This window comes from Betta splendens, chromosome 13 (genome assembly GCF_900634795.4).
Source record: "Betta splendens chromosome 13, fBetSpl5.4, whole genome shotgun sequence".
Lineage (NCBI taxonomy): Eukaryota > Metazoa > Chordata > Actinopteri > Anabantiformes > Osphronemidae > Betta > Betta splendens.
Window position 1 is genome coordinate 5055176 of NC_040893.2, and position 12284 is coordinate 5067459.

General features: G+C 46.5%; 1 protein-coding gene across 2 annotated transcripts in view; it reads left to right on the forward strand.

The window, feature by feature from the left end:
* The window catches only part of dph1 (diphthamide biosynthesis 1), a 44888-nt gene extending 37323 nt beyond the window's left edge, over positions 1-7565 (forward strand). For both annotated transcript variants that reach the window (XM_055513758.1, XM_029171577.2), the window contains exons 10-12: positions 3892-3970; positions 6286-6420; positions 6734-7565. In XM_055513758.1, coding sequence (XP_055369733.1) covers positions 3892-3970; positions 6286-6420; positions 6734-6814 — 295 coding nt within the window. In that variant the 3' untranslated portion in view covers positions 6815-7565. The remainder of the gene's footprint in view (positions 1-3891; positions 3971-6285; positions 6421-6733) is intronic.
* Positions 7566-12284: the final 4719 nt, after the last annotated feature.

Consider the following 12284-nt stretch of genomic DNA (forward strand, 5'->3'; position numbering starts at 1 on the left):
ATCATTATTATTGTTATTATTATTATTATTATTATTATTAGTAGTAGTAGTAGTAGTAGTAGTAGTAGTAGTAGTAGTAGTAGTAGTAGTAGTTAGGTCCTAAGCAAAAAATCTGTAAATGTGTACTTTGAACAGGGTATCAACTGGATATTGGTCAGGTAAACTGAATGCTAATGGTTATCTGTATTTCCTTCAATAGTCAATGGAAGGCATATATTAGAATGGGACAAATAAACATGTAGTTCCTGAAATACTGAAGACCCTGATGAACAGTATGAGTAATAAGAGTGATGGGCCCAATCACACAGATAGGCAATACTACAAATCTTTGGATATTTAGATATATGACAGGATATAATAGATGTGCTGTAACGTGCTAAGTGGACAACTAGATATGAGTTAGGACATCCTTGTTGGCTACCTTTACCTCCGTGTGATGAGTCCTTTGAGCTTTAGAGCTGAACCAGGACCAGGAGGAGGTGACCTGACCTGTGTGTTATGCTCTGGAGGAGGTTCTGCTGGCAAACCTTGGTTTCATGTAGCTCTTACGCTACAGCGTACACCCTGGTAAGACAGCAACATTCTCCCAACCGCAGGAAGGTACACACTTCAAGGTGTTACAGTGGGCTCAAAAACCAATTGATCATCTTGCTGTAAAAACAAGTCTGGTCCATGGAAAACAAACCTCTGCGCTCACATGACTTAAAGGATAAACTTCTCATCTCCGTGCCAGAACCAAAGTTTTATGAAACCCCTGATCCTATGAGCTGTTTTGGCAATAATACGTAGAAGATGTTTCCTTGTTTGTTTGTTTTTTATATGCGGCTTAGTACAATTATGAAATACATGCAATATAGTTAAATGTCCAAATTATAGACCGATTTAGTTTAGTTATTTCTAAAAAAAAAACTCAAAATAAAGTGAACGTAAAATCATAAACATAACAAACATAAATTTTCTTTGCAGTACTGATGTTTCATAGACTTAAAACTCTTAAATTCAGACAGATGCTCAGTAACATGGTTGATAGCAACACAAAAAAAGGCCAACGATTTTCCTCCACCATTAAATGACATTTATTTTTCATGATGGTGTTTTTTTTTTTTTTTTTTTTTGAGAGCTCATTTTGGAAGACTCACTGACAACATTGTTTACCTCATTATTCACGGGTGTTTATTCCGAACGGGTAGAAGATTAGAACAACATCAAGCAGATCTCTCTTTCTAATATTATTCCAAGCCTCGTATTTTTCACCCTTGCACTTGGTCTTTGTTTCCCTCACTGCTCAGACAGGCCTCCTACACCCAGCTACGGTAGTCATTACAAGCCACCAGGTGTTTGAAGCCCTCTCAGACCCAGCTGTGTCGAAGGAGGGAAGAGTGTGAGGGAGACGGCGAGATAAACAGTTGGGTGTAAGAGGACACATTAGTGCTGAGCACCAGCCCAAACACTGTACAGTTCACAGCCCACCCCCACATTCTCTCTGTCATTACCCACCAACATATTCACTCATAAAGAGACACCATTAGCATATGCTCTTAAGTGTGTAATTAGACTGTCCCCAAGCAGGGTTGAAACTATTGTACAGATACTGTATCTACACCACGCTCATTTATCTCAACTAGGCCCCTAATGCCACCCTGAGTATCGCAGCCTTTTATCTGGCTTTGGATTCGGGATTTAGGCTCCGCTCAAATGAAATTGTTTGTTTAATTTCAAATGAAATGGCCGTTAAAGGTGAACGCGCCCCGTCTCCCTCCAGCTGCTGAAAGGTTAATTGTTCCCCCTCTTTGGCGGAGCGAGTGCAAGCGGAGGGAAGCCGTGCAGGTGGGGGGTCCTCCTAACGGCGCCCGGGTGTAATGGGCCTCGGCAGGTAATGTAGCGGCGCCCGGCTTAAAGATCACAGCGCGGCGCCACTAAATGCCATGTGGCCCAAACTCTGCTCCTCTAATGCTCCTCTCCTTGTGTGGAGTTCAGACAGGTTTCTGTTTTCCACGGACAAAGGCCACATCAATTTCCAGTGCGTATTGGTGGCAGGACAGTGCCCGTGCATTACTGAAACGCTAATATTAGCCAGCCAGCTATGAGGGAGCCTCTCCCATGCTCACTGCCTCACTCTCTCCTCGCTCCTCACCCCACGCGTTAGTCAGAGTCTGGCTTTGCTCACTAACCTTCCTTCATCTTTGAACCTGCCCTAACGCTCTTTGTGTCATGCTACAGTTGAGAGCCTCTACTCACACACAGCACGTGCGTAGCCTGTCAGACTCTCCCTTGGTAATTTGTTCCTTGCTCTGTGTCTAAGGGGCTCAGGCAGTTTGCAGCGTTTGGCTCCTAGAATAACTAGAAGTTACGAATTGTAGCCGATGGACTTAAAGGTCACGCATTCAAATCCCACTTCTCCATGTGGACTCAGTAAACTGAAGGGATCGGGACTCGGTGCAAATACAGTACGTCTGACTCAGCTGACTCTCGGATCAGGAAGAATGCACTCTTTCGAGGGGGACGTTAAAAAAAAAAGAAGTGCTATTTGAAAATGAGAAAATGCCAAGCGTTTGCCCGGAGGGGCTGGGACATTTCTGTGACAGAGACCCGAGCGGAGCGGGAGTCGACGGCGCAATCAATTCCGCAGCGGCGAAACCGTGTGAAAGTTGGAAAATGAAGAACAGACAGACGGGGAATGTGACGCAGCGGCGCAGACATGAAAGTATTCAAGCGATTACGGCCCAACTTTTTCCCCCATTCGTGCCTCCTGACTCACCCCTGCTCCTTCGCCGGCGTCTCCCGCAGACGCGCTCGTAATGACATTTACCTAGATCTGGCAGCATCTCCTGGGCTTTTCATATGCGCCGCAGCCAAATTCATATTTGCCAATATTTCTGATGGAGCGCTATCGGTAGGATTAGGGACAAGGGAGGGGCCAATCCCTCCGTGGAGATAGAGCAGCGGATAGCATTGATCTGTGAAAGCTAACCCCTGTCGCCCCGGCCGCGCTTTCCTCCGTCTTCATTTTCCCATTGTTCATTTCTTTCCCTCCAGCTGTTTACATCCACGCCCTCCTCATCCCTCTCTCATGCATTATCCAGAGTAAACACTTTTCTCCCTGCCAATCTCCCTCTCTCTTCCGCTTCTCTCTCACTCTCTTCCCTTGCTTATGCTCTTTCTCACACACACACACACACACACACACACACACACACACACACACACACACACACACACACACACTCTCTGCCTTTGTTTTGTCTTCATTGCTCCTTCTTCCTGTCGCTGTATGTCTCTGTCCTTTTCTCCCTCTCCTTTTTCCTCCTCACCCCCCCCCCCACCCTCCGTCTCATCCCTTTCACACACAGCCACCCCACCCCACCCCGACACACACCACCACAACCACCCTGTCTGCCAGCTATGTAGGCTACCTCCGTGGAGACCAGGCTGGTGCAGCTATTTTATTCACACTCACCTAACCTCTGTCTCCCCCCCCACCCCCCACCCCCCCACTGCATTTCTTGTTTTTTTTCACCCCTCCGCGCTTTTTTGGCGTTTTCTCTGTTTTCGTGCCTCCTGCTCGCGGTCTCCCTTCTATCCGCCCTCCTTTTTCAGCCTCTCCTTCACTCGCCAGCTGCCTGTTGTGACGACGCAGCGTGGCCGTCTTCTAGGGCTGTTGCAAATCAGGACACAATCTCTCCAACAGATGCTGGAGATCAGGTGGAGGGAGTCTGTCTGCACAAGCCATTGCATCATGTATCTACATGCAGCGTGCAGTCACAGATGTGCCCTGCCTGTCTAATGGAATCTCGGTCTGGCTTCCCCCACGAGTGGGGTGTGTGTTGCACAACTGCTTCCACTCAGGGATGCACATTTTCAACACCGATTTGTACCTTGTCTCTCCTACAGGTGGGTCCAGATTGCTTGTCCACGCCTTTCTATCGACTGGGGCACAGCCTTCTCCAAACCCCTGCTCTCTCCATACGAGGTAAACACACGCCTCGGAGTGCTCTGAGCAAGATCAGAGCTGTCACTCACTTATCACACCCACACAGACCCTTCCTATCGGCTCACAGACCCCTCCACTGATGTCCTGCTGAAGCCTTCATCAAAGGTATTGGGGAAGTGTTTGAAAGGGTGGTGTATTTGTATAGGACTCATCAAGGCTCGCTTGTGCTGGAGACGGAGTCGCGTGCCTCTCCTTCCTCCTTTCTCTCCCCGACATAAAAAAACACATTCACATATGAAAACGGCACCGGCGGCAGACGTACCCCCCCTACTGGCGGCTGGAGCCGCCGCCGATGCTCCTCCTGCAGCCGTCACGTTTTCCTGAAGGGTGGGGAGAGGGAGCGATCGGACAGCAGCCCGTACAGATCCATTTCAAAGCAAGTGTTTGTGTGTGCACTGCTCCAGCTGGTGCAGCAAGGCCTGCAGGAAAAAAGACCTGCTTTGTGATGGCGTGACTCTGTAATATTTGATGTCAACTATTACTACTATAACATTGTGATTTGCACAATGATGTGTCTTGATGTGAATCTTCAAATTCAAGAGGCCTTTTTCTTCCAACTGCACATCTCTCACCTCTTTTGTATAATATATATTTAAAAATTATGCTATTATGGATCATAATTGCTTTCACATTAGAAGTAAAGGTGATATTTATTTAGTCTTTCTTGTGACTTGATGTCTGGATTTCAATCTGCTGTATTGAGAAACGAAGCCGGCTGTTGCTTTAGCTCTTCCTGTGATCTGCTGTTACTCTTGTGTCTATACATGTTATGATAAGTCTGAAATCACCCCCATCTCATACCCGTGAGCGCTCTACGTCACAGTGCTCGGCGTTTTTCCACTGTGGCATTTGGAACGAGGATGAAGACAAACGGGATGGGAGGGAGGTGCGAGCGAGCGAGGAGAAGGGTGGAGGCTGGGGGGGGCGAGGCATTTATTTTCAGTGCGTCTCATGTTATATTTATAGTCAATAAGACACACTTGGCTCTCCTGTCAGAGCAGGGATTAGCAAGAGGAGCTAGCATTCACACAGACGCAGTTGGTCTGAGCACAGAGCAAAAGCTAGAGGAAAGAGGTGGGAGGACTGAGGGCAGACAAAAAGAGAAAATAAGGCTGGAGCGGGAGGGTTTATCCTTGTTCACAGGTCGCTGGATAAATTATATGCTAACACAATTATACTCTCCTTTATGTTGCCTTGGTGCCTCAAAGGTCTCTAAAGAAGTTTTTTTTTTTCACCAAGACAATAAAATGAGGCCTCCGTGGATCAAACTTCTTTGTGTTTGTGGGACTGAGAGTTCAGATACAGTCAGAGTAGGTCACTTGTTTGGGAGACGTTCACTCAGCCACTAGTGTCTTTTGTGACTTTGTAAGTTGTATCATAGCTCTATTCTTGTATCACTCTACAACAAACCCACATTTGCTTTACTTGCAGTTATCGGTGATAATTGTCTATATTATACATTCATAATTCAAATGAATGATGGGACACTATGCTGATTTTATAAACCAATAAGCATCATCATCTACATGTTGGTAGACATGATACATTGTCTCCCATTTAAAGAGCAGCTCTGAAACATTTTATTTTTACTAAATTCTCTGAAAAGGTAAATTCCTTCATTGATTACTCTAAATATTATCCCACATTGAATACGCTGCAGGCGGTTTTTGTCAATCTGTACTTTGGCGTACTTTGATCAGTGATTAAATGAACAGTGGAACGAACTGTTCCTCCATTCACTTCGCTTGTTTATTCATCTGTGCAGTCGCTCAGCTGCGCTTTCCTTCCGTCACAATCAATATTCACAGGCACCCGTCTCCCATATGGAGCAGTCTGCTCTTATGTCGCAGCACTGTCATGCCGGTGCTCCTGCGCCCGCGCTGCAGCTGTTGTGTCACGCAGCGCCGCTGCACAGGGATAACGCGACAACGCCGCCTGTTATCCCGGCTAAACGCGACGACACCTGTGCTGTCTGCGCAGTCACAACAGTAGTTTGTAGGATCTCCTCATCCCAGCTGGGGAACGGTGCTCAGCACATCTGCCCGGCCACTGGCCTGAATGAGCAGGGCTTGGTTAAGACTCTGGTGTGTTTCTACATGATCCATGTCAGGTGCATCTATCTCTCTCTCTCTCTCTCTCTCTCTCTCTCTCTCTCTCTCTCTCTCTCCTTCCCTCTCTCTCTCTCTCTCTCTCTCTCTCTCTCTCTCTCTCTCTCTCTCTCTCTCTCTCTCTCTCTCTCTCTCATCTCTCTCTCTCTCTCTCTCTCTCTCTCTCTCTCTCTCTCTCTCTCTCAGGCAGCTGTTGCTTTACAGGAGGTTGACTGGAAAGAAGTCTACCCCATGGACTTCTACTCCAATCAGAGCCTGGGGCCGTGGGCACCCAACCATCCGGAGAACCAGCCGGCGCGTCCCACTCGCAGACCGACCCAGGTTAGTAAGAAATGGAGGAAGATGTGCAAGAAAAGCTGAGGAAGTGTCACCTCTCAATGGCTTTTAGCAGTGTGTCACCACACTGACACCCAGTGGTTCAATGACTACAGGACACGTACGTGGACCTCTTACTTAAAGTGACCTTGAGCTTGACATGTACTGCACATTTTGTCATTTATTCAAAATGTTAAAAAGGCAGACATTGAGTTATTGGCTGCTCTCATTTAGCCTCTTCTTAGCACTAATCTGTCTGAGGTACTGTTGGTGCTGTCACTGTTCCAAGTGTTAATACTTTACCACCACCTGCCTGCAGAAACCAGGCTCGGAGCCAGTGCCCCCCATCAAGCAGTGCGGGCAGAACCCGGGTGCCCCCTGTGGCTGTCAGGGAGAATGACACCACACTGAGCCATGCTGCATTTGACTCCGTCTTGCCACTGCTGCAAACAGCTGGAGGGAGGTCAGACCAGGCCAGAGGAGGAGGAGAGTGGGTATTTGTCCAGACAGTGTATCAACAAGCGCATCTAAAGCCAGAGGAGCCCCAACCCGCTCCTCCAATGGATTACCAGCCATAAATAATCCCCCAGCAAATCAAACCAAATTCATTATTCGCGTTCACATGTTCTGCATCGACTCAGAGCTGGATGTACATGCGACAGAACGGGAGAGCTTGTGCTTTTAAGCTCACGCGTGTTCACGTGAGGCCCATTTCCATAAAGGAGGAGAACTGACTGCTGTGGCGGAAAAGAAATTCTGCCTGCACGAGGGAGATGCATCGACATTTATGCACTGCAGATGCGGCTTTTGTGATTGTTTGAGAGAGAGAGAGAGAGTGAGCACAGGATGACCTTGAACACTTTGTATAGATTTAAAGACATATTCATGTGAGGTGGCTTCAGTCAGATACAATCCACTTGTCTTTAGATAAGTCATTGTTGCTTATCAAGGATAAATGTTGTCAGACGCTGACAGTGAGAGACGTTGTTGTGTTTCAAAGACAGCCAGACAATGTATTTCATGAAGCACTTTGAAGTACAGGATGTGACATCTCTTCAAGAATAATAAGAAAAATGCGATGGATAAATAATAAAACGTTTGTCGTTCTTGGTGTTCGAGGGAAATTCTGCAACAATAAATCCGAACCCGAACTTTCTCCTCCGCCTGTGATCGCTGCTGTAAAATGCAGGGCCACGCTCGAAGCAGCGCGCCTGCTCTGAAGGCTGACGGGCGCGGGTTTCCAGAGGCATGCAGTGCTAGTCACGACTGTTCGCCATCCTCATTATTTATTGATGTAGGAGGAGACTGTCAATAAAATAAATAAATAAATGCTCTGTTGCTGTTTGGCTACCAAAGAAGAAGCTGAAAGAGCGTGGTCTGAGCGGATCCAGGGAACTTTTCCCCAGCATGGAGCACATTGTGTCAGGTGGGTATCACAATCCGAGTGCCGCTGTTTCCCCACAGCTCCTGAGATGCCCCCCTTTATGCTTCGCCGTTGCATCTCCTTGGCAACAGAGGCCAGCGGGATGCTCGCTGTCCCACCAGTTGTCCGCCGTCTCCCTTGAAGCGTCTCGCATGTCCCACTCTTGGCTGTTCCTTTTGAAGAGCTCAGTACTTACTGCAGCGCAGCATGTGAAGTACAGCGCTTGAGTATAAATTATTGGGTGGCAGAGCTCTCTCCTAGCTAATGTTTGATTTTTTTTTCCATTTGCTGTATCATTGGGGAGAGCAGGGAGAATTTAATGTTTTTTTCTGCTGCCCATTTGAAGGCAGAGGAGTTTTTTTATTATCTTGTGGCTGAAAAAAAAATTGCTTTAAAATTAATGACTTGCTTATTTTAATGTCAATAAAAGCAGAAGTGCCTCAAATGTGTCCCAGCTGGACCTTTTGTTTGATGCAGCAGGCTTTGAATTCTAACTGCTTTGTGGGTGCATGGGGCTTACAGTAAAACCTCCTCAGCTTTTGGTTTGACCACAGTAATGACCAGTTTCTCCAGAGCACAAAGAACAAGTGTAGATATTTTACTGTTACTGTAAAAGAAAGTTACTTGATCTGTTTTGTGGACGAAAACTTTTAGAGGAGTTAGACCTGAAACCCAACGAATCCCTGATCCAAGGATTCGTTTTAAATGTTTAAACCAGCCGCAGGGACGACTGTGAGTCGCATAAACCCAAGTAGTTCTCTCAGATTCCTGTCCAGCTGATTAAGTGAGCCGCCACTAGGTGGCAGCATTGGCTTGGCTTATTCGCAGCCGGGTGAAGCATACGGAGACGGACGGTTCCCTGTTGAAAGGATGAAGGCCGGTGACTAAGTGAGTGTGAGTGGTGGAATGCAAGAACCCGTTGTGCTTTTGCAACTGGTGTGTGCAACTGTTTCCACATGTGTTGGGAACCCGGCTCCTGTCGGGCGTCCTACCTCCTCTGCAGCCTCGCTGCTCTGGGTGTTTGCCGTCACACTCGCTTCCCGTCCTGAGGGCACCGCTCGCCGCTCGAGCATTCATGGCATGTTGGCTGCGGGTGTCAGGACTGCAGAGTGTGGCTTTTACACAGCAGGTGCTCAGGGTCACATAGCGCTCACAGTTCTATCGATATACCCAGACTGCCTCTTGCTTCTATTAGTTCCCAGCTTGTCTTTGTGTAGTCTACAGAAACGAGCAGTGATATGACTCAGAACCCTCATATCATACTGATCAAAAGAAAACTAGTGAAATAACACGGTGAATTCAAACTAATTTTCATCAAGTTTCATTCCTATAGCACCATTTCACAACAAAACATACATATTTACAAACTAAGGTTGGTTGTACCAGGAACCGGATACAGGAAGGATGGTTGGACCAGAGACTGGACACTGGATGGATGGTTGGACCAGAGACTGGACACTGGATGGATGGTTGGACCAGAGACTGGACACTGGATGGATGGTTGGACCAGAGACTGGACACTGGATGGATGGTTGGACCAGAGACTGGACACAGGACGGTTGGACCAGAGAGTGGACACAGGCAGGATGGTTGGACCAGTAACACACACGGCTCTGAGTCTGAAGATAAATGGGAAGTGTTTGCCAAGGTTAATATTTTTCTGTGGCTTTGTCTGCTACCTGTGAGTGGGCAACGCGTGTGAGTGCGTCTGATGTATTTATTTGTTTATTTTCTGACCAGGGAAAGGCTGAGTCACTCCCCACCCCCTCCATCTCATTGTGACTGACCCTTCTTTGAATGTGAGGCGAGTTTAGTTACGTCACAGCACCACTCACAAACGCTTTGATTCCATATACTGTATCTGATTATTACTGGACTGTTTTTTTGTCAGGTTTGAGGTTAAGATAAAATATCTTTTTTTTTAACTCAGTGATTTTATAACAAAAATAAGCAGCAGACGAGGAGATTTGCTTGGCGAGTTATTTTTCCCTCTGTTTTACCTTGGAGGCACGCGTGAGCAGGGCCGAGCTGAGGAAGGAGTGGCAGCGGAGGACGCATAGAAAAGATCCAAACTGGGCAAATAGCAGCTGTCTGGGTCCGTCTGAAGTGACGCCTGGATCACATTCGATGCCTACACGAACGACGGCAGACTCCGTTTAACTCGGCTGCACTCACATCTGTCAACTCTCTGTACGTGGGTGAGAAACTGTTTAGAGAAACACACCAGGAAGAGCAAGGGAACGGGCGCTCGGCTGCAGCGGAAGGCTGTTTATAACAGATTTTTTTTTCCTGACTGTGCTGTGACATAACGAGAGTCTGATGTGACAGAGCATTTGCAATTTCAATTTCAACGAGAGGCCCAGAAGAGCCGCACGTGTACAAGCTGTTCCTGCTCCATTTGGACATTTCACTGATTTTTTTTTTCCTCCCCTGTTCTGCAAAAGCCCTGATCCACGAAGCTTTGCACAACGCCTGTCTAGCTTTGTCACAGCGCAGCGTGTCTAACCTCAGAAGTAGTGCGTTCCCGACTAGACTAAACCGGGTTTGGACAAGCGTGTCTGACAAGCCTCCGCGTTGGAAGTCCAGCATTGTGCTGAAAAATCTGACAGACGGACGCGAGACAGGGCGCGTTAATTAGCGCTGATGTATTTAAAATGTAACTTCAGTGATTTTTAATGAGCTTCATGTGATTCTATGCTGTCTAGCTGGTCGTACTCCTCCAGATGACATCATAGGCAAAGGTTCATGTAACATCGCACAGAGGAGGCTTTTTTCTTAGCCACGGTGATGTCATCTGGAGGAGTTCTGGAGGAGCGCGACCTCTGTTGTGTGAGCAACCAGACGACACTCACTGGACCATAATAGTCCAGATGATGTCACTCAGGAAGAAGCGGAAGGAAGATTAGTGGCGCTCATATACATTACAATACTAATGTATGTGTGTGTGTGTGTGTGTGTGTGTGTGTGTGTGTGTGTGGGAGAGAGAGAAGACGCCGCCCAACAAGGTTGCTAGAAGGTTGAAAAAGAGTCTTTAGTGGGAAAAAAACAAGTGGTGTAAAAAGATGACTAATTCTGCGTGGGAGGTCAGCCTGTCCCTGATCATGCGACCAAGCGCTCCCCCAGCACAGGCCTGTCACAAAGTCATCCTCCTCCTCAACCCACTCTGTCCTGCCGTGGATTGTTAGTATTCTCCTCCTTCTTCTTTAATCTCTCCAGGTTCCTGTTGATGTTTTAGTTATTTCTAGCAGTAAAGTGATAGGTGGTAAACCTAATTTTGGTTTAATTAATTTTGAATGAATTTAACTAATTTTGAATGAATTAATCATTAAATATTTGACTGGGGTTTTAGACAAAGTGGTGTCTGCATATTATTAAAACAGCTGCTGACACGTTAGACTTCCTCCAAATGCAGAATGTAAAAGACAATGCGATGACTAAGGCGTTTGGCAAGAATCTAATCATGTACATTCACCAACCTGCACGCTCACCCTTTATGAAAGGCTTTTTTAATAACATTGATTTTGTCTGATTTCCAGCGGGGAGCCGCGGCCGCCGACTCGTTAAGGAGCTCAAATAACTATGCAGCTGTTAGAAATGAAGTTGGTAAGAGCAGGGAGGAAATATGAGTCATAGGGCGGACTCATCGCTGGGGACGAAGAATGGTACATTTTACCGCTCGCCGTGGTCAGATAATGATACAACATGTGAATGTGAGCATTAACAGAAATGTGCTATGTACTGAATGAGTTCATTCATGGCTGATTCCTGACTGCACTGTGATAAATTAAACCTTCAGGTCATCATTATCATTATTGGATATATATTTTTAAATTTTGTGTAGACTCTTACTCAGACTGAGTATTTCGCTATGATTAATGACTAGATGCAGATTTGTTTTTTTATAGCACTGCATTTCACTATTCAGACTCTGTTTCCTGTTTTTCTCTGTACAGTTCCAGTGACTGGTGACTGGTGACTGGAACTGTACTGGGCTCATCTGCTTTACCGGCTAATGTGTTGCAGGATCTGTGTTGATACAGGTTGATGGTGAGAGAGGCTGCAGGAACCTTGAGTTCAGGCTTTAGATTTACAACAATGTCTGATCTGGAGTTTAAAATACAAACTAAAACGTTGGTCGTCTTCTTAAAGACCCAGTCATAAGGCTCTAATGTCACAGTGAATGACTTCTTAAATGAGAGTTTGTTCTCCTCACGCTACCTTGTAGGAAGTGCGCCTCTTACCATTGTGAGCCTGTTCTAAGTAGCTGTCCAACAAGAACAATACCTGTGAATGTAAAAATGTGTCTTTTGTTTTGTTTTTTTATGCCCCATTCACTGATTCATCATCATGAGTTTAACCCTGCAAACGTGTCGTCTCTGAGCAAAGTGCTGTGAACCTTTATTCGGACTGGATCACAGCAATGAAACTCAGGTGGCTGATTGTAACC